General features: G+C 59.5%; 4 protein-coding genes across 4 annotated transcripts; 1 reads left to right on the forward strand and 3 right to left on the reverse strand.

Annotated features, from left to right (window-relative positions):
- Nucleotides 1-1,327: 1,327 nt before the first annotated feature.
- On the forward strand, nucleotides 1,328-9,600 carry PAIP2 (poly(A) binding protein interacting protein 2). Its single transcript, XM_062502144.1, has 4 exons — nucleotides 1,328-1,463; nucleotides 4,863-5,028; nucleotides 7,165-7,344; nucleotides 8,481-9,600. The coding sequence occupies exons 2-4, from the start codon at nucleotides 4,891-4,893 to the stop codon at nucleotides 8,544-8,546; spliced, it is 384 nt and encodes a 127-aa protein (XP_062358128.1). The 5' UTR covers nucleotides 1,328-1,463; nucleotides 4,863-4,890; the 3' UTR covers nucleotides 8,547-9,600.
- Nucleotides 9,601-11,699: 2,099 nt separating this feature from the next.
- Nucleotides 11,700-15,656, reverse strand: SLC23A1 (solute carrier family 23 member 1). Its single transcript, XM_062502153.1, is given in 16 exon segments — nucleotides 11,700-11,947; nucleotides 12,040-12,135; nucleotides 12,250-12,393; nucleotides 12,551-12,680; nucleotides 12,757-12,862; nucleotides 12,983-13,130; nucleotides 13,300-13,456; nucleotides 13,560-13,680; nucleotides 13,781-13,962; nucleotides 14,069-14,136; nucleotides 14,213-14,301; nucleotides 14,376-14,533; nucleotides 14,624-14,728; nucleotides 14,905-14,976; nucleotides 15,443-15,553; nucleotides 15,555-15,656. Coding segments are annotated over 16 exon segments (2,037 nt in total).
- Nucleotides 15,657-15,919: 263 nt separating this feature from the next.
- On the reverse strand, nucleotides 15,920-17,028 carry MZB1 (marginal zone B and B1 cell specific protein). Its single transcript, XM_062502394.1, has 4 exons — nucleotides 16,837-17,028; nucleotides 16,432-16,538; nucleotides 16,174-16,278; nucleotides 15,920-16,094 (listed from the first exon to the last, which is right to left on the reverse strand). The coding sequence occupies exons 1-4, from the start codon at nucleotides 17,026-17,028 to the stop codon at nucleotides 15,920-15,922; spliced, it is 579 nt and encodes a 192-aa protein (XP_062358378.1).
- Nucleotides 17,029-17,972: 944 nt separating this feature from the next.
- On the reverse strand, nucleotides 17,973-22,610 carry PROB1 (proline rich basic protein 1). Its single transcript, XM_062502432.1, has 2 exons — nucleotides 18,830-22,610; nucleotides 17,973-18,793 (listed from the first exon to the last, which is right to left on the reverse strand). Exons 1-2 carry the CDS (start codon nucleotides 22,608-22,610, stop codon nucleotides 17,973-17,975), a joined length of 4,602 nt encoding a protein of 1,533 aa, XP_062358416.1.
- Between the last annotated feature and the right edge of the window lie 1,642 nt (nucleotides 22,611-24,252).

Consider the following 24,252-nt stretch of genomic DNA (forward strand, 5'->3'; position numbering starts at 1 on the left):
TGTTTAGTGTCTAAACAAAAAAAGCATTCCCAGGTGTAAGGCTGTCTTTACACATCAGAAATTAAATTAAACCCACTGCTTCTGTTGAATGTCTTCTGCTCCCATGCAGAAGTTAGGGAGAATGTGTAAGTTCTGTGGAGAAAGTGCCAGAAGAACCTGATCTTGAGGAGAATTTTGAGACCCATGTGTTGGCGTCATGGGCTGCTTATTTGGGAACAACTGCACTGTGAAGGGTGAGGGAAATCCCAGAGCACAAGGTTGAGTGTGAAATGCACTTTGGACATGAATTTCAGCTCTAAGGAGTAACCTGGAAGCTGCTGTCCCATTGCTGTGGGGAGTAGAATGGAAACCCTCTTAAAGATGAGAAAATCACATCCTGCTTGGATTTGTCGAGTTGGAAATTGTTAAAATAAGAATAGCAAGAGCACAGTGTTGTTTTTTTAAGGATTATGTATTTTGCAGTGTTTGATGGACTGGGGGGAAACCCTTGGGCCCTGTGAGCACAAGTTGGTAATGGTGACTTATAAAACGGGTATAAATTAACAGACGCTTGGGTCTTTGTAGTGCCAACTGCTTGTGTGCCATGCGGCCCGAGGAGGGTTTGTGGCTCCACATCTTGTTCCTCAGATGGATGAAAGGGCTTTGATGTGTCTGGTTTCTGTGCCTCTGTGAGGCTGTGAATGGGCACAGTGAGGGCATCCCCGCCTTCCCCTCAGGAAAATGGAGAGGATAAGCAAAACAGAGTAAAAACGGTTTTTGAACCCGTCTTCTAAATGCGGCTGAAGCCTCGGCACGAACTAGAAAGGAGTATTTATTACGTCCCATTCCCTGATAGAGAGCCTTTAAAACGCACGAGCCCCGTGTAGAAACAGCGCTTCCTGAACAGGAGTGGTGTTCGGAGTGTTCCATTGTCCCCTTCCTCAGTGAGGCGAGGGATCTGCGCCTCCTGCTGATCAGAGGGGAGGGAGGCTGGGGTTGCCCGGTAACGGAGAGTGTTAGCGCCCCCTCTGAGGGGACCGGGGGTGTTCAGCGATCGCTCCGTGAGCACCGGAGGCGTTCGGCCTCCGCCCCCTCCCCGCCAGGGCCACAAGATGGCGGCCGCCCCACCGGACTGCGCTTCCCGGCGTGCTTCGCGCCGCCGCGCGAAATGGCCGCTCGCTGCCGCGCTGGACTATAGTTCCCAGCACGCCTCGCGCCGGAGGCGGGAAAAGACTACGCGTCCCGGCGTGCAGGGCGCCGCCCCCCCGCCGGCGCTGCGGCCTGGCGCGCGCCTGCCGCCGCCGCTTCCGGGGGGGGGGGTGGTGGTGGTCAGGCGTTGGCGGAAGTGACGTCAGGTCCGGCGGTGTGGTGCGGAGTGGGGCGGGCCGGGCCGAGCGCGAAGCGGGCGGAGCGGAGCGGGACCGGTGGGTCCGGTGGGGTCCGGGCGGGTCACGGCGGAGCGGCGGCTCCTCTGCGCACCGCAGGTGAGAGGATAGGGGGCGATCCCGGCCACGCACCGCGGGTACCGCCGCGGGGGGTTCGAGGGCGCCGCCCCCTCCCCTGAGGCGGTGCCGGACCGCGGCCTCCACCCCCCGCGGCGGGGCCGCCCCTCGGTATTGTCTGCGGCGCCATCCGGGGCCTGCGGGGGCTGCTGGTTCCGAACAAAGCGGGGGCGGGGGAGGCGTTAATCACCGAGCGCGGGGCTGGGGGCAGCGAGCGGCGCGGCCTGGTCCGGTCCGGGGTTCCCGACACCCGCGGTTACCGACAACACCGGCTCGCGGCGGCGGCTCCGCTGGTACCGAAACAGGGCCCCGGCCGGAGCTGTCCCTATCGGGGCGCTGCTCCCAGAACCTCAGCCCCGCGCGGGGGAGGCGGCTGCGTTCGGTAACCTCCAGCGCAGCACTTGGAAGCGTTTAGATCAGATAGCGCTGGCGTCCCGCGTGAATTTGATTAAGAAATCTGTTTATTAGGCGAGTATAATTATTTAGACGGTTATAATCAGCTCGGTTGATAAGAGCCGTGTGCTAATCTCGATAGATAAAGAGGAATGCGGCGCTGCCTACTCTTAGGAGGAATCACCGGGTGATAAACAAGTCACTGACTCCTGCTCTACAACACCTTCCTTTAATCTTCAGCCCCCACTATAACCATTCTCGTGTTATATTTTGGGCGCTTAAAACAAATACCGTATTTTTTTTCCTTATTTTTGTTTTGTTTTGTTTTTGTTTGGTTTTTTGGGGGGTTTTTTGTGGGTTTTTTTTCTTTTTTTTTTTTTTTTTTCCTGTGGCGGGTAAGGACCTGGGGTTGCTGCATGGAGTTAGACCTGACCTCACCTCCGGAGAAGGCAGTGGATAATCTTCTTTCGTGACTGCGTTTTAAATGCAGACTGTTAAGTCACAAAGCTCTGAATTTTAATGATGGTCGGTCAGGGGTTATTCATGGTTGTAACTGCAGCAAAATTCAGGGAAATGGGTGAATTAATGGGCTTTAGTGATGTTCTGGAGTAACAAGCTCCACACTGCATACAGAAAACGAGGTTAAGTGAAAGCCTGTTGTTGCAGGATTTTTAAGTTCTGTCTTCATTCCTAAGATAAAAATTCTGTTTTATATTAGTGTTTTCTTATGCACTTACAGTGTGCTTGCTCCACCACCGCGATTCCACAGCAGAATCCCAGAGGAACTTGGGTCAGAACCTCACAGTCTGTCACCGTGGCAGAATTCTCTGTTTTCTGTTCCTTAGCATTGCTAGTGTTACATTTCCTCTTCTAGAGTGAGGAGCTTTGAGGTCCTCTTGTTTCCCACCTACTCCTAGATGGAAAATGGGTTATTTTTATTCCCAGCAGCAGTGTAGCCTGGCACTGGGGCTTGTTTCCTGCTTAGATTGGGACTTTTTGCAAGGCTGAAGTGGCATTTGGCTCTCCCCCTCAGAATTCCCTGACTAAAAAGCATGTACCCAGCACTGGGAAAACGAGACTGAGCTTGTCCCCACACGTGAGCACAGAGACCTGCTCTGTATCTTGAAGTAGAGAAAGGGGGAGGTTTATTTGTTCTGGAAGGTTCATTTGTTCTGTTGGAAGCTGCAGTGAATTAAATCAGGAGTGGTACAAGTGAGGGATCAGCCTGGAGCTTCCTCAGTGTTCTGCAGGATATGTGAATGTGGGCATGTTTTCCTGTGGGAAAGGCAGGAATGGACTGAGGACTGCATCAGATAAACTTCAAATATTTAGGCTGAGCCTGGCTTCTTGAAGATCATCCCACACATCCTTGGGCAGCAGTGGACAAAGCTGGTTTGATCCAAGCTGGAATTCCTTCCCTCCCTCCTAAAGCTGGAGCTCCTGTCTGGTGGGAACGCTTCAGAAATGGCAAAGCTGGCCTGTGATTCAACAAATTACCAAGCTTTTACACAAACAAGTAGGGTTGGTTTGCTGGGTTTGGGTTGGTTTTTTTAAATTATTTTTACTATTCTGGACTTGTCTGGTTACAGTCACCTTTGTGTAGGAGCTGCCGGAGTTCTTCACTGCTGAGGCAGTTACTTTCAGGAAAACTGTAATATCAAGACTAGCTCCACAGAAGAGAAGGTGAAAACACATGCCAGGAAAAAGGCGGGGGAAAAAAATAAATTAGGTATTTTAGACTTTATTTCCTGTACTCCATCCTCTGTGTTGGCTTGGGAACAGCTGAAGTGGCTTAAAGCAATTTCAAGCTTGAATTGGGGTGTTAAACTCAGCGTCCTTCCCTGTTTTATGTAAATGCTGCCAGTAATCCTCAGCAAGTTTGTTTTGAAAGAACATCAAAAAGAACCTGCTTTCCCTCAGTGGAATACTCAGGATCTACTCCCATTTGTGGCACTTCCTAGGGAACTGCAGTGACTTCCGTGCTGGGCTTTGCCTTTCATTGGAAAAACATGGGACAGAGCAAGCCAGGCAGGTTCCTTCTTCGTTGTGCTTTTCTTCATTGGTCACTTGGATGTGGCAGGGTTTTAGCTGGTATTACCAACCGTTTTGAACAAGAACTTGCATTAATTTCCTAGATAACAGCACCAACTGGAATGCAAAGAGATAATGTGAGGTGCTGGGTGATAAGCCCTTGTGCTCTAGTAACAACACAGCTGGATTTTGATACTCTCTTCTCCAAAGAAGTGACCCTTTGATATGCAGACAACAGGTTAAAGTGTTGTTTTGATAATGAAATTAAAATATTTTCACTCACTGCTGCAACTTTCATTGTTAATTTTAACATGAGAAAAACATTCAAATTTGACTTGGGTCATGGGGTTTTTTTGGTCAGGTTTAGGGGTTTTTTTTGAAGACACTACCTCATTTTGCATACTGTGTATAGAAAGTTGATACTACCAGTATTGTTATCCAACAAATACTGGGCTTTTCCTGTGTTCATCTGTGTATTTGGGCATGGTACAGGAAGGGCAGCAGTGCTGTGTCACCTCAGAACACACAGGTTTCCAGGTGGCCCTGTGCAAGGTCAGTTCCTTGTGGTCTCTGCTCCCTGCAAGCTTTCCCAGCGGGAAACGGCTGTGAAACCTGGCTCGTGCCATCACACACAACACGTAAAAGTGCTTTGGAAAACAAATTCTCCTTTTGAATGTTTAAATATTTTCCTACCAGTGAGTATGTGTGCTTCCTGTTTTTTCCTGTCACTTTTCATTGGTCATGCTGCTTGGCTTTGGTGAGGTTCACTTTGGGGAATTAATTTGTCCCTGGAATCCGCACACAGTGGGAACAGTGCCTGTGATGCCGTTCCATGCTGTGATCTCAGAGGCTGCCTGGAGCCTCCAAATGCAGGTGCAGGCTCCCTTCCTTTGGGCTGGGCTTGTGCAGAGGCAGGGGATGAGGGATGTGCAGGTGTTGAATTGGTGCCCTCCTCAGTTGCAGGTTTGGGATCGGCTTGGCAGCCATGAAGGACCCAAGTCGCAGCAGTACCAGCCCCAGCATCATCAGCGAGGATGTGATCATCAACGGGCACTCCCACGAGGATGACAACCCCTTTGCTGAGTACATGTGGATGGAGAACGAGGAGGAGTTCAACAGGCAGGCAAGTCATTCTCTGCTTTCAGTGGCCCATCTGTCCTTTGTCCCTTCTCTGAAGGGACAGGGCTGGGTCCACCACTGGCATTTCTTTGGAAGGGAAGTTTCAGATCGGCTCTCTGAGTGATGCTGGGGAACAAATGGGTCTCCCTATCTCTGGCAGTAAGTGCTGATCCTCTGGTGGAAAATACAGGAAGTGCAGCACATTCTAATGCATCCATTAATTCCCTGCTCCTGCAGGAGGGAGGGAAGGAAAAAGAGTTGACAGAAGTACGAGGCACTTGGGAAGGCATGGCCTGGAGGTGTTCGTGTGCAGACATGCTGAGTGTCCCAGTGCTGAGCTGGGGAATTCCAGCTGCACACCTGCCTTGGCAACAGTACTGCTGGGTGACAGAGCTGCTCGTTTTAATACTTAAGTCTTGCAGCTCCCTTCTCCAGCTGGGAAGGAAGCCTTACCTTCCTCTGTCAGCCTTTTCTCTCCTGCTCTGGAGACTGGGAGCAGCCCACCTCTTTCCACACCCCTTTCCCATTCCCAGCACCATTCCCAGCTTGCTCTGTGCTCTCCATAGCTGCTGCCTGTGCTGAGCCACCAGCATGGGATTCTCAGGGTTCCAGCAGCACTGAGCTCATTCAGAGTCAGGTTTGCTCACAAAACCTCCCTTCTCGCATTGCATTGTTTGGGTGACCTTTTCCCCCTGGGAGCTGTCTCACAGTTAGCTTACTGGGGGTGTAGTTCTCTGGGAAGGAGCTGAGTTGTGCCGTGATTTTTCAGGCACAGGTTCCGTTGTCAGCAGAGGAAAGGTGGAAGTGTGAGGGGAGGAGGGTCATGCTCAGACAGACAGACACCTGGGGCAATGTGGTCACCTGCTGCTGCAGACACAGCCCTCTGGGAGCCTCGGCAAGTTAAACTGGAGCTGGAAAACAAAGACAGGCAGTCCTGATTTCCAGCTGTTTGGGGAATTAAGTATTATTTAGTACTGCTGGAGCTGCCGTGGAGGCACCTTAGGAATATAGGCCTGTAACCAAGCCCCTGAAGCTGGGCAAGCCCTGTGTAACAGGAGCCTGTGGCTGTGCCCACAGCAGGAGGGAGGCAGTGCCTCCTGGAGCTGCCACCCAGGCTGGTGTGCTGCTCTGGGGAATCACTGAGTCAGCCTTCCCTGCCTCGGAGTGCCTGGGCGGTGGCTCAGAGCATGTGGGGATGAGTCCCTGTTCCCGAGAGCACCAGGTGAGCTCGTGGGTGTGTTTGCCCCAAGGGCAAAGACCCAGATTGCACAGCTGTCCTGATAATCTGGTGTTCATGTTTTTGAGTTGGTGTTTGTGGTAGCTGAATTTCCACTCCAGGTTTGAAGAGGTGTTTGATTTCAGAGCAGATAGATGGGAAAACTTGTTCAAGCTTCCAGTGAAGCTGAGTGAACTTCTAAATCTGTCCTGAATAATTTTTCCATTCCCTTGTGTCTGGGCAAGTCCTTCACACCAGCTTCTGCTTCCCTGCTTTCTACTCTTAAATACTCTGATGCAGGACATGGAAAATTTGTAGGATGAACTCCTTCCAAAGCTCCTTTACTGAACAACCAAGGAAAACTGCTTTAATGTCTGCACTGCGTGTCAGTTCTGCGTGGGTTGGTTTGTCCTGCTCCCAGGACAGCAGGGCTGCATTCCTGATAGCTGCTGAGAGCAGGTGGGGTTCTCAAGGAGAGCACTGTGGCTGAGGAGAGGCTGCTTGTTCCAGGTGACAGGCAGGGTTTATTTTTTATTATTCCCCAGGAGTCCCACAGGACACTTTCCTGGGGAGTGTTTCCTGGCTCAGTGTGTTGGCACAGCTCCCTTCCTCGTACTTGCAGTGAGCTCAGTCCAGACTAGTTGGTACAGCTGAAATTTTTGCTTAGGACCTACATTTTCCTTCTCCTTTGGGTCATAACAAGCTGCAAACAAAGCAGCTGGGGCTGAGAGGGTTCTCCCGCCTCTCCCTTTCAGCTGCAGCCCCAATCCCTGGGACAAAGCTCTGATCTCCTTCCTGCTGCATGGCTGGGGTGCTGCTGGATAGCTGGGAAGGTCAGCTGGGTGCACACACCTGGGAATAAAAACCCCCACAAGAAAGTTCACAATAGATCTAGTGTTGAAGCAGTTTCTTTTTGTTGCACAGATCGAAGAGGAGTTGTGGGAAGAAGAATTTATCGAGCGCTGTTTCCAGGAGATGCTGGAAGAGGAGGAGGAGCATGAATGGTTTATTCCAGCCCGTGATCTCCCACAAACAATGGATCAAATCCAGGACCAGTTCAATGACCTTGTTATCAGTGACAGCTCATCGCTGGAGGATCTGGTGGTAAGCTCAGCTTCTCATCCTATTTCTAAAGCTAGAGTCTCTGTGCAATGCTTATGGCAAGAGAAAGTCCTTTCCAGCAGGAAGGAGCCTGTTAAACCCTGCCTGGCTGTGCAGGGTAGGATGTGTCCTCATGGGATGTGACCTATTTGGTGGCTTTCTTCATACCCCCATGCAGCCTTTCCCAGCCCATGGCACAGCTCCAGGAGTGGGTGGAATGTTATGAAAGAAGGGCCCTGACTGCAAAAGGGTCACTGGGGACCTGCCAGCACGTTGGGCTGGTCTAAGCCTTGTCCCAGGGTCTGGTTGGGACTGGGAGAACCACAGCAGATCCCTGTAGCAATTCTAGAGAAGGGAAAGCAGCCAAATTGTGATTACTTCCCTCTTTTTGCCATCTGACTTCTGTGCAGAGCTGAATTCCAAGGAAAGGGCAGCATGTGCTTTTGTTCCCTCACAGAATCCAGAGCACAGACCCCACACCATCCTGCTCTGAGATTCAGATGCAGAGCCTGACTTTTCCAAGCTGAAGCAGCTGCAGGCAGCAGTTTTCAGCCTCAGTGAAGATCAGGAAAGCCCAATCCTCTATTTCTTTGTGATGAAGAGCTCCTTTTGAAGGTGCTGGTGCCCACCTCGAAGTGCAGGACATGGAGCAGCAGCAGCAGCTTGCCAAGGGGGAGGACAGGGGAGTCACAGACAGAGACATGTAAAAAATCAATACACTACTCATACACACGAAATTCCCAGAAGTGGCTGAAGTTACTGGAATAAGTCACCTCTTGCTTAAATAAGCAAAGCTTAAAAACCTCATGGCACGTTTTAACAGCTCAACTTGAGAAAAGCCTATTTCAGCATGAGGGGAAGCTGCTGTGTTTGGTGCATGCCTGTGGTTTGCTGCTTATTCCCTGAGCCCTCATCCTGCTGAAACTTCAGGTGGAACTAGGGAAGGTTGGATAACTCAGGGAGTAGCACAGAGGATTGGACTTTCCTGGGGATTATAGACTTGCTGCTAAGTGTAAGAAGCCTGTTGCACACCCGGTTGTTACTCTAAGTCCTTAAACCTTTGCCTCTAATTGTCTTCAGCTTGAAAATGGAAGCTGAAAATAACGATTCACCTCCATTTCTGTTCTTCCTTTCCTCAGGTCAAGAGTAATCTGAATCCAAACGCAAAGGAGTTTGTTCCTGGGGTGAAGTACTTAAACATTTGAGTAGACTGGGCCCTCTTTTGGTGGATGTAGCACAATTTCCACACTGTGAAGCCAGTATTAGAAGATTTAATTGTAAAAGCTTTCTCTTCTTGTCACTGTGTTACACTTATGCATTGCCAAAGTTTTGTTAGTCTTGCATGCTCAATAAAAGTGCTGAGACTGTTATTAAGTAAATCTGTCAAAAGTTTAATGGAAACATAATTGGGCCCTGGCTCTGTGCGAAGGAGGCAGTGAGGTAAGAAGCACCAGTCAAGTTGAGACAAAGTACCACCTTAATAAAACCTTCTGCAGACTCTGACTCTTTAAACAGGACTTGGAATTTGCGGTGGATGGTCTGTTTTTAACTAAAGATGTGTTAACTGGTGCTAGCTTGCACCTGATAATGCCTTAACTTCCAAGTGAAAGTGAGGAGATCTGATTGTTATGCAAATCAGCTAACTTTCCTTTGAGGTATCAGTGTTGTTACTAATGTTAATTTCCCCCCTTACAAAACATCATGATCCTGGGAAGCAGCGTGAGCTTAACCCAAATCTCACAGACCTGTACAGAGTCCTAGATCTCAGCTCCTGTACTAACATGCAGGCAATTTGGAGGAAGCAATTTCCTGTCCTTTGCAGTGTGTGATCATGTTAGAAACCTTCCTTCCCCGTGCTGTTCAGGGAGCTGTGAGATCCAGCACAGTTCCCTGCCAAGAACAGCTGCCCTACACTAGCACTGCCTGTGGAACCCATAGCATCTGACTTCCCACAGCTGGATTTAACCAGGCAAACCCCCAGCATTAGTGATTTGAGTGGTGCTTTTCCCTTGCTTTGTTTAATCATCACTACACAATAGTCTACAGCACAACGACTTTTTTGGGGGTTTTTGTTGGTTGTTTTTTTTTTTTTCTTTTTTTTTTTAATAAAGCTAGAACAGTTTTGGCTTCTTAAACTTCATATTTGGGTAGGTTAAGCTGCCATACGTGTTCAGTGTGAATAGTGTTTAAGTTGAAAATATTGTAAAAAAATTATATTTTTTCAAAAATATTTAAAAAAATAAATAATAGTAGAACTGATGTGGTGGCTGTCTCATAACTGGGCATCTGGCACGGGAGCTCCCTTGGCAGCAGGTGGAGACCCAGGGCTGGCACTGTGGAACCCAACCCCATGGATCCTGGCTGAGGCTGGACTCTTCATGGAGCCACAGGCTTGGAAGAGACTTCAGAGTTCCAGCTCCATTGGGCAGGGACACCTTCCACTGTCCCAGACTGCTCCAAGTCCTGTCCATCCATTCCAGGGATGGGAATTTATTTCTCTCATACTCTGTGCTCTCCCATAATTTTCCCTGTGGCTGTTTCCAGGCTGAGGGCACTCGGGAGCTGCTGCCTGGTGCTTGGCGCTGGAGCCCGAGAGCTGGGGTCCAGTGCTGGCTGAAGTTTCTCCAGCCCCATCCACTCTTGCTTCGTGGAATATCCTGAGTTGGACGACAAGGATCAAGCCCAGCTCCTACTCAGGACAGCTGGACCTGGCTGTTAATGTCTCCTTTTTAAGGTGGGATTAAACTGAAGTGGCACAGCCGGAGCTGCAGCTCTGCAGGACGGGCAGGGTGAGGTGCTGCTCTCCTTCCCTGCTGGGGGAGCTCAGCTGCAGCAGCCCCTTCTGCTGCTGCTCTGCCAAATGAAAATGGAGCTACCCCACCTCTTTCCCTTCCCATGCAGGCAGCTGGAAAACTCCCGGATTTCCACTGACCTGGGGAGAGTTTAGACTCGAGCAGCTAAAGAAAAAGGTCAGCAAATAGCACACAGCCGATTTCTGTCTGCAGTGGGAGTTCCACCAGCCAGTCCTGCCTAGCTGCAGTTTGTCCAGGAGCTTTGGCTTGGCCATCGTCCCCTGGGGCCAGTGGCAGCTGAGTGCAGCAGCCAGGAGCCAGCATGTGGAGTGCCAGCCTGGCCATGGCTGCTCTCCTGGTGCTGGATTTGTCCTTGTCCTGCCTCCCACAGCCCTGGGATGTTCACTGGGGAGGAGCTGCCACTGTCCGTGGCTGCCCCGCTGGCTTTGGGCTGTGACTGCAGCAAGGCTGGTGGCACCCAGGGCTGAGCAGCACTGGCGCTGCCCCCAGGCCTCCTCCCAGTCCTGCCCCAGCTGGGTGCTGGGTGGGCTGGGGGGACAAGGAAATACGAGGGGATCCAGATGGCCAGGGAGGTGTCCCCCACTGTGACACTATGCTGGGCACCAGCTGGGGCAGCAACCAAAGAGGGGGATCAGCCTGGCTGGTGCTCGTGGGAGGTGGGGACTGGTTGTATTTGTGTCCCTTGGGGTTTATTTTAAGTTGGGGTGGGGTGGTTTTTTTTCCTCATATCTTCACTTCTAACAGATTTTCTCACTTCTCTCCCTGCTCAGGCTGGTGTGTGACGGTGCCACCCCGGGCTGTGACAGCCTTGTGCAATGTTGCCTCAGCTCAACTTTGATGCTAAATCCAGGCCCAGGACTGGCCTGTCCCTCTGCTTTGGGGGTCAGCCACCTCTGTGCCTGCAGCTGAGAGCACCCCGGTGACACGGGACAGTGGCACCAGCACGGCTGGGACAGAGCCAGCACTCCAGAGCTCCCCGAGCAGGGAGGGTTTGCCGAGGGCTTGTGCTGAGCTGCCTCTCCCACAGCACAGGGTTCAGGCAGAGCCCACCTGGAAGAAATCCAGCGTGTCTCCGTGTCTGGCAGCCCGGGAGGAGCACGGGCAAAGGTGTACAAAGGACGAGGTGCACAAAGGACGACCGGCAGGGCACGTGCCCTTGAATATTTTATCTTTTTTAATGTATCATCTTAAATTAGGCTTCCTAACGCTGGTCTGGACACTGCCCCACGCAGAGCCCGTGCCAGCCGCTGGGTCACCGTGCCGGTGAAAAATCCGTGGCCCCGGGTGGGAGTTGGTGGCCCGGGGCTCTGGCTGGCTCCGATGTGGCTGACTGTGAGTCTCAGCCAGCTGTAGCTTCACGTGGAGCACGGCACGGCGTGGCTGTACCCCGGAGCTCGGGGTGTCCCCCAAGAGCAGCGTTGCGTTTCCCTAGCCCCGCGTTCCAGCAGCCTTGGCTTTGACCTTGGTGGGCGCTACCGAACCCCGACAGCCCCCCCGGGAGCTCGGCTCGGCTCCTCCCGGCACCTCCCGGGACCCTCCCCTGGCTCAGACCTTGGTGCACACCGAGCCCCCGTCCGTGCCGTCCGTGCCCTCTGTGGCCGCCGCGCCCCCGCCCGTGGCCCGGGCCCTGAACCCGGTGAACACCGGGCAGATGGGCACGATCCTCAGCCAGCGGCTCCTCCGCACCGCTCCCATGCCGAAGGGGAAGTCGTAGCTCCTCAGGCTGGCGCTGCTCGTGCTGTCCGAGTGCGCTCCTGCCTTCCACTGAACCAGCCCTCGCTCCTCCTGTGTCCCTGCGGGGATGTCCGGTGTCACCCCCCGGTCCTGCCATCCCCTCTGGCAGCTCCAAACCAACAGGGATCTGCCCCTGCCCCGCTGCAGTTACCCGGGATGGTGTTGTCCAGGACGAAGGCAATGGTCCCCCCGACGAACATCTCCGTGGTCAGGAGCACCGTCAGGATCTGGTCCAGCTCGGGGACACCTGCGGGTGTGCTGCGATTTCCCCTCTGCTCCCCCAGGGTGGGGCAGAGCTGCCCTCCTCTCTCCCCAGATTCCCCAAATCTCTCCTACACCGGTACACAGTTACAGGCAGTACCTGTGCTAATGGCCCCGGGGTGGGAATCCAGGTAGTTTGGCAGCGTCAGCCCGAAAAACATGGCAAAGCCCAGCACGAAAAGGTTTCGGGAGGAGTTCATGTCGACGAACTGCAGGTTGGAGAGGCCGACGGCGGTGATCATTCCTGCCGGCAGAGACGCGGCGATGCAGGCGGAGATGCCCGCGCTGGGCCGGGCGTGGGGGGCTGCGAGGAGCCCCCGTTTCCCCCAAAACCCTCCCTGCATCCTTGGGCTCGCCAGGCCCCGAGGCTTCAGCGCTCCGGGTTTGGGTGACGCGGTTACCGAATAAGGTGCAGAACATCCCTCCGAGCACCGGGTCGGGCAGGGAGGCGAAAAGCGCCGTGAATTTGCCGATGGTCCCCAGCAGGAGCATGATCCCGGCGCCGTACTGGATCACTCTCCTGCTCCCCACCTGCGCAGAGACACCGGCAGCAGGTGACGGTGCCCGTGGCCCGGGCCGAGCCGGGACCCCTCCCCGGCCCCGGTACCTTGGTGATGCCCAGGACGCCGATGTTGGGGCTGGAGGACGTGGAGCCGTTGCCGGTTCCCAGGAGCCCCGCGATGATGCAGGAGATGCCCTCGATGAAAATGCCCCTGTGGAACAACACGGTCGGGCTGATGCCCATCCCACTCTCCTGCAGCATCCCTGAGCGGTCTCCAGGGATGCCGCGGTGCGAGGGAGGTACCGTGGGAGGGGGGAACAGCTGGGTGTACCTGTTAATGGCGTGCACAGGGGGCGGCGGGGCTCCTGCCAGTCGGGCACATGAGTAGTAGTCCCCGATGGACTCGATGATGCCCGCCAGCGTGGCGCTGAACATGCCCAGCACGGCTGCTGAGGTCACCGTGGGCAGCCCCCACTGGCCTGCCCGGGGTCAGAGCGGGTCAGGGTTGGGGACACTCCAGTGTCCTCCCCCCACACACCATTTTGGCCCACCCCCCAGGTGTTCCCCAGTCCCGGTGATGCTGCACCAGGTCCACACATGCCCCAGGGCAAAGGGGTATCGGGGGGCCCAGGGCTGCCGGACACTCACAGGGGTAGGGTACGCGGAACCAGGGTGCCACGGACAGGATCTCCCCGCGGGCATCAGTCCTGGCTTTGTACCCGTACTCCTCGGGCCGGCTGGGGAGCACTCCTGTGCGGGTCAGCACGTAGCAGATGAGCCACACCAGCATGATGGCCAGGATGATCTGCGGGACACACACCGGCTCCCTCCCGCACCTCTCCCGAGCCCACGCGTGGCTGCAGGGAGGAATTTGCGGGCGCCCCGGGATGCTGTCAGCCGGTTCCTACCGGGAACATCTTGAAGATCTGGACGCGGAGCAGGACAAAGCCGTGGCCCCGCCGGTAGCCGGGCACGCAGATGGCGACCTGCCGCAGGTACTGGGCAAAGAGGACAATCAGGAAGATGGTCCTGGGGGGAGAGACAGACGGGATCCCTCGTGCCCCTGACATCCTCCTGGCTCCGTGTTGGACAGCCCTGCCCTCCTGTCCCCCGTGTCCCCATGCCATACAGCACAGAGATGCCCCAGTGGGAGCCAGCCCGGTCACCAGCAGCCTGGAAAACGGAGAGTCCGATGAGGGACACCGTGGGGGTGACGGTCAGCGGCCCGATATAGCTGAGCAGTGCCCCGGGGAGCCCCAGCAGGCCGATGACCACCTCCACCAGGCTGGAGACCATGATGGCCCCCTGGATCTGCAGGGCAGGGAGAGGAGCAGGAGAGGGCGTCAGCAGCCTGTCAGGGAAGCTGGGTGCCGCGAGGGCGGTGGCAGGAGGGTGGCAGGGTGGTGGCAGGATGTACCTCTCGCATGCGGGGCTGCCAGATGTGGGACGTGTTGAGGGGCAGTGACCAGTTGCCGTAGATCTGCTCTGGGGATGAAAAGCCGTCAGGTGGTCCCGGCGGGCGGGGAACAGCCGGACACCCCCTGCACCCTCCTGCCCTCACCTTCAGGCGGGCATCGCCACTTCTCCAGGGCCAGGATGGACTTGGCAGGGACGAGGAAGGCCAGCGCGCTCGCCTGGAAGAGGGGCAGCCTGGGGGGACAGAGGGACGCCTGCACCCGGGGCCGGGGCTGGCCAGGGGGGCCCCGCCGGGGCCGCGGCTCTACCTGATGCCCACGGTGGTCTGGATGAGGGTGGTGATGCCCACGCAGGTGAAGATGGTGCCGATGAGGTAGCTGACGGTGAGCTGGTCCTTGCCCACGCACAGGCTCTCGGCCAGCAGGAAGGGGACGGCGATGGTGCCGCTGAAGCAGGTCAGGTAGTGCTGGGGGTGAGGAGGGGCTCAGAGGGGCTGGGGGGTGCCCCCACACCGCTGGGAACGGGGATTTGGGGCCTGCCACTTTCCAGGCTGTACCTGGAAGCCGAGAAGGATGCAGAGGTACCAGGGGGGCACGTCCTCGATCTTGTAGAGCATGTCCACCTCCGGCCGGGGGGGCCTGGTGCCCGCCCCGGGGTCCTGCTGTGGGGGCACAGCTCAACCTGTCTCACCCTGGGGCTGCTTGCGGGGGCGGGCACCCCGCCCTGTCCCATGGGAGCCCCCGGGCCCGCAGGGATGGGAGGGGTCCCGGCTGGCCGGTCTCCATCCGCAGGATGGATTTGGGGTGGGGGCTGCCCGCGGGCTGTCCCGGTACTCACCCTGCCCGCCGCAGGCAGCTCCTTCTCAGGGGTGTGCGGGGAGCCCGCGGGAGCCAGAGCCAAGTTCCCATTCTGGCAGTGAGGTTGAGGAGGGGGCTGGGTCAGTGTGGACCCAGGTGTCCCACGGGAAAGGGGCTGGGCTCTGCTCTGAGGGGTGCGGGTGACACCCGGCCACGGCCCGGCGTGTTTCCCTTCAGTCTCAGCCCGTGCTCGCTCTGACCCCCGAGAAGGGTCCGGGCTCCCAAACCCACCGATCCCCACGTGGCGTTTTGTTCCTGGAAAGTGAGGAGGGGGATCCCCCCTGCAGGTGATGGGGAAGGTGGCACAGCCGGTCCCAGCGTGTCCCCTTGTTCCCGGGATTCTCCGCAGTCCCCAGGCTCACCCTGGCCTTTTCCAGCCCCAGAGGGGCATCCTGACCCTGTGCTGGCCATCGCTGGGATCAGTGTCCCTGCCCGGCCACCACCTCCCTCTCCACCGCCCTGGGATGACACCGAGGAAGGGAAGGAATGGGGATAGTGACGACGGCGCCTGCATTCACCTGGGGCTGAGCCAGATCTCCTGAGCGGGTCCCCATCCTCGGGCGACGCGTCCCCGGCGGCGATGTCCCCGCTCGGGGCGGTTTTATGGCCGTGGGAAGGACTTTAGTCACCCAAAGGCCGGGCGGTGGCGGTGGCAAGGGCGGCGTGCGGGAGGGCGACCATTGGCTGGGGGTTGTGAAACCGGCGAGGGCAGCCCCGGCACGGATCAGCCATTAACTCCTTTAATTGGGGCCGCAGCCGAGCGGAGCAGCGCCGTGGTGAAACATTAGAGCCCGCGGGTTACAGAGTAATTCCCAGCTCGTCCGGAGCGAGCCCGCGCCGCTGCCGGCACGGCCGAACCGGGCGTCGAGCGACAGCGGCGACATCGGTGACAGGAGACAGCGGCAAGGCGCCCACCTCCCTCCCGGCACGCGTGTCGGCTGGGGACGAAGTCGGCTCCGAAGGTCACCGGGGCATTAAGCATTAACCGCGCCGGGCTAGAGCTCGTTCTGCGGCGCCTTGGGAGTGTCGGGGCGCTCCTTTTGGCCGCCGCAAGGTCCCTTGTCCCCGTGGCACAGCAGCTGTCGCAGCGCGCCCGGGCCCCGCCGGTGCGCTCCGTAGATCTGAGCCTCGCCCTGCTCGCCCACGTAGCCGTGGCACAGCTTGGAGAGCCTGCGAGGAGCCGAGCTGGTCACCTGGAGGCGACGGGACAGTGCCCGATTCACCTGTACCCCCCCAAACCCCGACTTACCTGGCCGGCCAAGGTCCCCCCGACACCAGCACGCTCAGGGGATGCTGGCTCGGCAGCCCCGGGCCCGACAGCCGCTTCTCCCCATCCAGCTCCAGCACGCCGTAACTGCGGGGAGAGGGGGGGTTGAGACAAAATTGTCCCTGGGGACGCCCCTGGGGCGCTCTGATCCCTGGGGTACCGCCGTCCTTGGGGACATTCTGAGCCCTGGGGACTCGCTCGTACCTGGGGACACCCTGATCTCAGGGACACCCCGCTCACCTCTCCCAGTCCTGTGAGCAGCTCCTCTCCAGCACCTCTATGTAGTCCGACTCCTTCAGAGCCTTCTTGCCCACCTTCCCTTCTGCCTTGCTCAGCTGCTCCTCGATCTGGGGTGAAAAAAGGCACAATCCGGGCAGTGAGGGTGGCAGCCTGTCCGTGAGCCTGCTCCCGAGCGGGACTGGGGTCTGCACCCCGTTCTGCACGGCCCCGGCAGCAGGAGCACATCTGCATGGCTTAGAGGATCCTTGAGGATCCCCAAAAAGCTTTTTGAAGGTGCAAACGGGGAACATCCATCAGCGGCGTGCCCCACAGCAGCAGCAGCAGCAGCTCCCCAGGCTGAAGCCTCCCCACAAAGGTTCTCACTGCGGCTTTCGGGGTGCCCTGTCCCCCACTCCCGGTCCCTACCTGGAAGGCGATGGCATGGCAGGCGTCGCAGCGCAGGGATTGGGGCATGTGGGGCGAGAGCCGCTCCTCGGGGCTCAGCTGGGGCGCGGGGATGGAGTGGGACTGGGCTGCGGGGGGGTCCCCGCACATGCCCTGGGTCCCTGAGCTCCCCAGCAGGCTCAGCACCAGCCACGCTGCCAGCGCCGCCCGCATCCTGCCGCGCTCCGAAAGTGCGGGGCTGTGGCTAAACCCCCCCTGGGCGGGCTATAAACCCCCCCGGGGCTGGCGAGTGGAGCTGAGGCGCGGCCAGCACACACCTGCATCCGGCTGGGGCATCGCGACAGGAAGGAGGGGTGTGCATGTCCCCGACCGAGTGCCCCCACTTCGGGAGGTTTTTGCAGTAACTCAGTCCTGTCATGCCTGATCCCAACTCCTCAACTTCAGTCCTTGATGGGATGCTGTGGACCGACAGGGGCTGGGGCTGGATGGGGGTTTGGCGGTCAGGGTTGGGGTTCAGGGCTGGGGTTTGGGGTTCAGGGCTGGGGTTTGTGGTTCAGAGCTGGGATTTGGGGTTAAGGATTGGGCTTTGAGGCTCGTGGTTGTGGTTTGGGTCTCGTGGTTGTGGTTTGGCGCTCAGCGCTGGGGTTTGGTCTGGGTTTTGGGGCCCCCTCCTGCTCCCAGGGCCTGGGATTTTTCTGGTGGACACTCCGGGACAGACAGAGGGACTGCAGGTTCCAAGTGTGTCAGCCCCTCGCCTCCCTTTACAGACCACACAAGCACCGAATGAATAAACAGATTTAAAGCTGTTTGAGCATTTTTATTACTATTTCTGTGCTGCAGCCGGGGCTGGGGGGGCTGGGGGTGGCCAGGCCATCCCCCTGCCCCGTGCCAACCAGCCAGGGTCATCCTCGGGATGGGCCTGGCAGGACAGGGGAAAGCAGGGCCTGTGTGGTCCCACTCCTCCATGTCCCCCTAGGACTGCCAGGTGCTCACACCGGAAAATATCCTTGTTGTCCCCATTTCCATGAGAAGCCAGTGAAGTCCAACCAGTGCCCGCTACCCCTGGGCGTTTGGCCAGCTGAGCCGTGGGCAGGGGGCGATGCCGATTTTGGGCTAAACCCGGCCATGGGAAGGGACATCCCCGCAGGTCCCTCCCGTCACATCCGGAGCAGCGACCCCTCGGGCGCGGCGGGGCTGGAGCGGCCCGGGGGCTGCTCGGGACCGGGGCTGGCCCGCATCCCCGTGGGGATGTAGTACAGGCTCTCCAGGTAGCCGCAGTCGGGAGCCCCGGCAGGGGACGGCCCCTCGCCCTTGGGAGCCGAGCCGGGGGTCCCGGGGGTGTCGGTAGCCGGCAGCGAGGGGCGCGGCGGGGAGGGGGCGGCGGGCGGCGGTGCTGGGAGCCCCGGGAAGCCGCCGTAGGGTGCGTAGGGTGGGCCACAGACCCCCGGGGCCATGAGAAGGGGGTTGAAATCTGCCTGGTAGAGCCCGGTGTGTGATGCCACCGGTGGAACCAGCACCTCCAGGTACTGCCCGGTCTCGGGGTCGTAGAGCGTTTTCATCTGGGGCTGCCGCGGCGGTTCCATGTAGTAGCACTTCCCGCTGCTGGGATCCACGAGCATCCTCCGCTGGGCGGGCTGGGGGGCGGAGAAGGGCTTGGGGGGGCTTTGTCTGCTCCTCCCACTCGGCGAGGGGCCATCGGTCCTCCTGAGGAAATGAGGAGCATCCTCCAGGTGGGGCTGGGCTGGGGGCTCCACAGCAGCTGGGCCCTCGGGGGCTCGGGGCAGCAGGGGCTCAGGGCTGCGCTTGCTCCAGGGCACCTCCCCACTAGGAAGGGGATAGGAACCAGTTCCCAGCAGAGTGCTGGCTGGGTTGAGGACAAAAGGGGATCCAAAGAAAGAGCTGGACATGTTGGAGATGGATGGGTGCCCAAGGGAAGTGGGGACTGGGTTACTGACCAAGGGGGACCCAAAGGATGAACCTGGGTTGGGGATCAAGGGGTTCCCAAAGGATGCACTGCATGCATTTGGGACCGATGGAGGCCCAAAGGATGTGCTGGATGGATTGGGTACCAAGGGGGACCCAAAGGGTGCACTGGAAGGATTGGGCACCAGTGGGGACCCAAAGGATGCATTGGATGGATTGGGGATCAAGGGGCCCCCAAAAGATGCACTGGATGCATTTGGGACTAATGGAGGCCCAAAGGATGTGCTGGATGGATTTGGGATCAAGGGGCTCCCAAAGGATGCACTGGATGAATTGGGGATCAAGGGGCTCCCAAAGGATGCACTGGATGCATTTGGGACTAATGGAGGCCCAAAGGATGTGCTGGATGAATTGGGGACCAAGGGGTTCCCAAAGGACACACTGGTTGGATTGGGGACCGGGGGGTTCCCAAAGGATGTGCTGGATGGATTTGGGATCAAGGGGCTCCCAAAGGATGCACTGGATGAATTGGGGATCAAGGGGCTCCCAAAGGATGCACTGGATGCATTTGGGACTAATGGAGGCCCAAAGGATATGCTGGATGAATTGGGGACCAAGGGGTTCCCAAAGGATATGCTGGTTGGATTGGGTACTAAGGGGCTCCCAAAGGATGTGCTGCACAGGTTGGGGACCAGAGGGGCCCCAAAAGACTTGTTGGAACTTGAAACCAAGGGGCTCCCAAATGATGTGGAGGCCAGGCTGGAGGCTGAAGGGAAGCCAAAGGATGAACTGGTCACGTTGGTGACCATAGAGGTCCCAAAGGATGCACTGGCTAGGTTGGGGGCTGAGGGAGCCCCAAAAGAGGCACTGGCTGGGCTGGGGACAAAGGGGGTCCCAACGGATGCACTGGCCGGGTTGGGCACCAAGGACAGCTTTGGCATCAGCGTGGGTCTGAGGCCTCTCTCGGGGATTGCCAAGTAGTTGGAGTTCTCTGCCAGGCCAGCGGGCGGGTAGGGCTCTGTAGCCGCTGGCCGCTGCGGCGAATGCTCCCAGGCCTCCCTCTGCTCCGGCAGCCGCCCAGGGGAGCCTTCGCTGCGGTCGGCGGCTCGGAGCGGGGCTGCGGGGCCGGTGCCACCGGCAGAGCCCCCAGCACTTCCCACCGACACCCTCCGGCCGCCGGGCTCGGCCGCAGCTCCGGCTCGGGGGTCCCGGCTGTCCCCGCTGCGGCGCCGCTGTCCCAGCGGCTCCGGCCCCTCGGCAGCGCGGAGCGCTCCGGGGCTGCCCCGGCCGCGCTGCTCCTTCCCTTCCGCGGGACTGCTCGGTGGCGGAGGCAGCAGAACGGTCTTCTCTGCCCGCAGGAGAGCTCCAGGGGAGCTCTCCCTGGCCGCCAGGCCCGGCCGGCCCACCAGGACGTGCAGATGGGTTTCCACGTGTGGCACCCGCTCTGCCCGCGGGGGCACCCGGAGCTCGCTGCGCTCCCGGCGAGGGGGCGATGCCGGCGGCTCCTCCGTGGGGACCGCTCCCCTCCGCGTGGCCTGGACCCTCGTGATGTTGATGGGGGAGCTGTGGGAGGGCGCGGCCCGGCTGCCGGGGGGCTTTGTGGACCCCTCGGTACACGCCGGGGCTGCCAGCACCTCCTCAGCCGCTGGCTCGGGGGCTGGCTCCCGGCGCACCGAGGTGCAGTGGATGACCAGAGGGGTGGCCGGGGGCGGCTCTCCGCTGCTCGCCGGTGCCGCGGTGCCGCGGGAGGAGCCGGCAGTCCCGAACTTGAGGCTATAGCTGCTCTTGACCAGCTTGCGCACGTCCCGGGGCTGCGGGACGCGCGCCTTCCCCTTATCTTCTGGCCTGGGGGGCGCGGCTGGCGGGGACCCCCGGGGTGCCGGGATGCCGGGGCTGGGTGGCCGGCGGGGCGCTGCTGGTGGCTTCTCCGGCTGGCTCTGCGGCAGCGTCCTCGCCTCCTGCGCCCGGGAGGAGGCGAAGGGGCGGCGCGGCGGGGCGGAGGCGACCGCCCGGCTCTCGGCCTTGAAGGGCAGGGCTTGGGAATGGATGGGACCGATGGCTCGCTCCTTCAAGCTGGGCCACGGCCTCGGCGCCCTGGCAAACCGGGGGGCGACATCCAGCACCTTCCCCACCCCAGGCTGGGCTTCGAACAAGGCGCGGGCTCGCTGGTAGCAGATCCTCTCCGACGTGTGCTCCTCCGCCGCCGCGGGCAGCCAGCGGCCCTCCAGCACCTCCTGGTACTTCATCCTCTGGTTGAGCTCGTTGAACGTCTTCCTCAGGTTGCAGACAGTCTCCCTAGTCGCCTCGCTGAGCACCACGCCCTTGGTGGGGTGGCTGGTGGTGGTGGTGGCGTTCCCCGCGGCCGCCGTGGCCACCGGCATCCCTCCGCCCCGCAGGTCCTCGGCCGAGAAACTGCAGTCGGAGCGGGACAGCGAGCTGGACTTGCCCTCCAGACCATCCCCCGGCAGGTCGGTGCCGGCGGAAGACGGCCCCGAGGAGGTCGAGCTGCCCCGCAGCCCCTTCTGCTCCATCTTGATCCGCTGCTCGTACTGCATCTTCTTGGCCAGGACGTTTTTCACCAGGCACGAGGCCGCCCTCGTCCTGTCGGTGCCCAGGGACGCCGCCTTCATGAACTGCTGGTAGTTGAGCCTGAAGTCCTCGCCCACGGCTCTGCCCTTGCTGGGGGGCTCCTTCCTGGCAGGAGGCTGCGGCGCTGGGCCATCCCCCCGCGGGCCAAAGCCCGTCTCCTTCCTCTCCTTCCTCTTCAGCAGGATCTGCCGCTTGGGCACCGTCCTCTTCTTGCCGTGGCCCTTCCTGGCCTCCCCGCTCTCCAGCTCCACGTCCACGCACTCGAACTGCTCCTTGCCCAGCAGCTCCCCGTCCACGCCGGCGGGGAAAGGCCAGCCCACCCTGCCGTGCAGAGCTGTCGGCCCTCCCCGGGGCTCCCCGGCGCCCACCGGCCACCGCCGCGGCCGCCCGCCGTCCTCCGACAGCGAGTTGGAAAGGCTGGAGGAGGTGTGGGAGCTGCACATGTCGAGGCGAGCTCCGGGGAGCCCCGAGAGGCTGCGGAAAGCCCTGGCCGTCAGCGCCTGCACCTCGCCATCCACCTCGTCCGAGTCGCTGGGAACTGCGACGAGCATCGCCCCGGGCTGCCGGGGCACGGCCGGCTCCCCGGCGGCGGCCGCGGCCGGCACGGGCTGCCGGTCCCCACCGAGGGGAACCATCCTGCCCCCCTGGCCCGGAGCTGGGCTATTCTTAGCCGCGCTGGACAGCTGAGCCCGCTGCGGGCGGGCGAGGGGGCCGGGCGGCGGGGCCACGCCGGGGGCCCCCGCCGGAGCCCAGCGCCCCGGGGCAGCCCGGCCGGGCGATCCCTCCTCGTCCAGGAACTCCAGGCAGTCCTTGAAGGTCTCCGTGCCGTCCGAGCACAGGGCGGAGTGGTAGGAGGACACGGAGGAGCTGGACACGCTCTTGGTGAGATCGTCGCGGGGCAGCCCCAGGAGGTGTCCGTCTTCTTCTTCTTCCTCCTCCTCCTCCTCCGCGGACCGCCGGCCGTCCCCAGCCGCGCGGGGACCCTCGCCCTCGGCGGGGGACAGCAGCACCGGGTCCCTTTTCCCGCGGGGCATGGTGTCACGGAGGAGGCCGGGGAGCTCAGCCGGTGCCGGGGAGCCCTGCCCGGGGCTGGGGCAGCTCTGCCGGGGCCGCTGGCTCGACCTTGTGGCTCCCTCGCTGTGCCGGCGGCGGGACCGGCGGTGGCAGAGAGCGAGCCCCGGATCACATGGACTCGGCGAGCGCCAGCCGGGGCAGCCGGTGCCAAGCGCATTGCAGGGATGCCACCGCCGCCCCCAACCTCGGGCATCTGCCGTGGACGACATCCCTGCCCCTCATCCCGCCCCAAACCAGGGTCTCACAGGGCATCCCCGCACCCCATACAGCTCCCCGGGTGTGTGATCCCATGGAACGGCCTGGGCTACCTCGGGGTTGGGGGGGATCTGCAGAGCCCTCTGGGGATGTCCCATCCACGGCGGGACCCGGAGCTGCAGCTCCGTCCTCACCACGGCTCCTCTCCCGATGCCACCTCGTCACAGAAATGGTGTGTCCACACTGGGCTTTCCCCAAAACCCCCCTACCCCGAGCAGGAGCTCCCTCACAGCTAATCCAGGAGTGAACTCGAGGTTTGGGATGAGCAAAGCCGAGTATGAAGCACCTCCGGGATTCACAGGAGCTGACCAAAGGACTGCAACCATGTGGCTTTTTTTGAGGAGACCCCAAGCCAGTGGTGGGATGGTGACATGAGGGTCTCTGCAGCTTGCCCACCCCAAGTGCTGCTGGTGCAGCCCAGTCCCACCTTTTGGGGGAATTTTTGCTGTGAAACAGCAGCAGCAGGTGCTCCCCAGCACTGCCAGCCCCGGAGCAACCTGATGCCCAAGTCCTCTGGGTTCATGTAGGGACTAAATTTAAACCTTGGCAAGGAGGAGAGGAAAACTTCCCGCAAGAGCTGGGCTGGCACTTAACCCTTCACTGCTCAGCTGGGCTGGGCTTGCAGGTGGCATTTGTGCCTACAGGGGACCTGCCACGGACAGCACTCGCTGGTGTGGTGGCCCTGTGCAAGGAAGAGTGTATGTGGGGTTTCAAAGCCCCAAATCTTTCTTCATGGAAAGAGTGGTCAGGCACTGGCACAGACTGCCCAGGGCAGTGGTGGAGTTGCCAGCCCTGGCTTCTCCATGGAGCTCCAGGGCATGTCTGGGCCATCCCACCTCCCTCAGCACCCACAGCGGGTGCTGGGAAGTGGATGGACAGGGGATGGATGTGGGATGGATGGGGGGTGGACAGGGGATGGACAGGGGATGCATGGGGGATGGACACCGGACGGACAACCGGGTGTCCGGTGCTGCTCTCCTGCCACCCTCGCAGCCTCCGGTCACAGCTGTTGTCACTGTGACCATTGTGGTTTTAGCAGGACCTGTGTGTCAGAGGAGCAGCAGCAGCAGCAAGCGCTGTTCTGATCATGAGTGTTGGAGTGAGGCTGAGAGAGCTGGGGGTGCTCACCCCAGGGAGAGCTCAGAGCTTCTCCAGTGCCTGAAGGGGCTCCAGGAGAGCTGGAGAGGGTCTGGGGACAAGAGGTGGAGAGACAGCACACAGGGAATGGCTTCATACTGGTAAGAGGGCAGAATTAGGTGAGATACTGGGAAGGAATTGTTCCACAGGGTGCCCAGAGAAGCTGTGGCTGCCCCTGGATCCCTGGCTGTCCCAGGGAGGCTGGAACATCCTGGGATAGTGGAAGGTGTCCCTGCCCGTGGCAGAGGGGTAGGAGGTGGTCTTTGAGGTTCTTTCCAGCCCACACCAGTCTGTGATTCTGTGATCCCAAGGATGCCATGAACAACCCCTCTGGGGGTGCTGTGGGATGGCAGCAGGACCAGTCCACCAAGCCAGACCACGCCGCAGCACCTGCACCTCCTCCTGCTGCTCCTGGGTTTGTCCCTCGATCTGGAGGCCATGGAGAGATCCCTGGGCTCC

Source organism: Cinclus cinclus, chromosome 14 (assembly GCF_963662255.1).
Source record: "Cinclus cinclus chromosome 14, bCinCin1.1, whole genome shotgun sequence".
Taxonomy (NCBI): domain Eukaryota; kingdom Metazoa; phylum Chordata; class Aves; order Passeriformes; family Cinclidae; genus Cinclus; species Cinclus cinclus.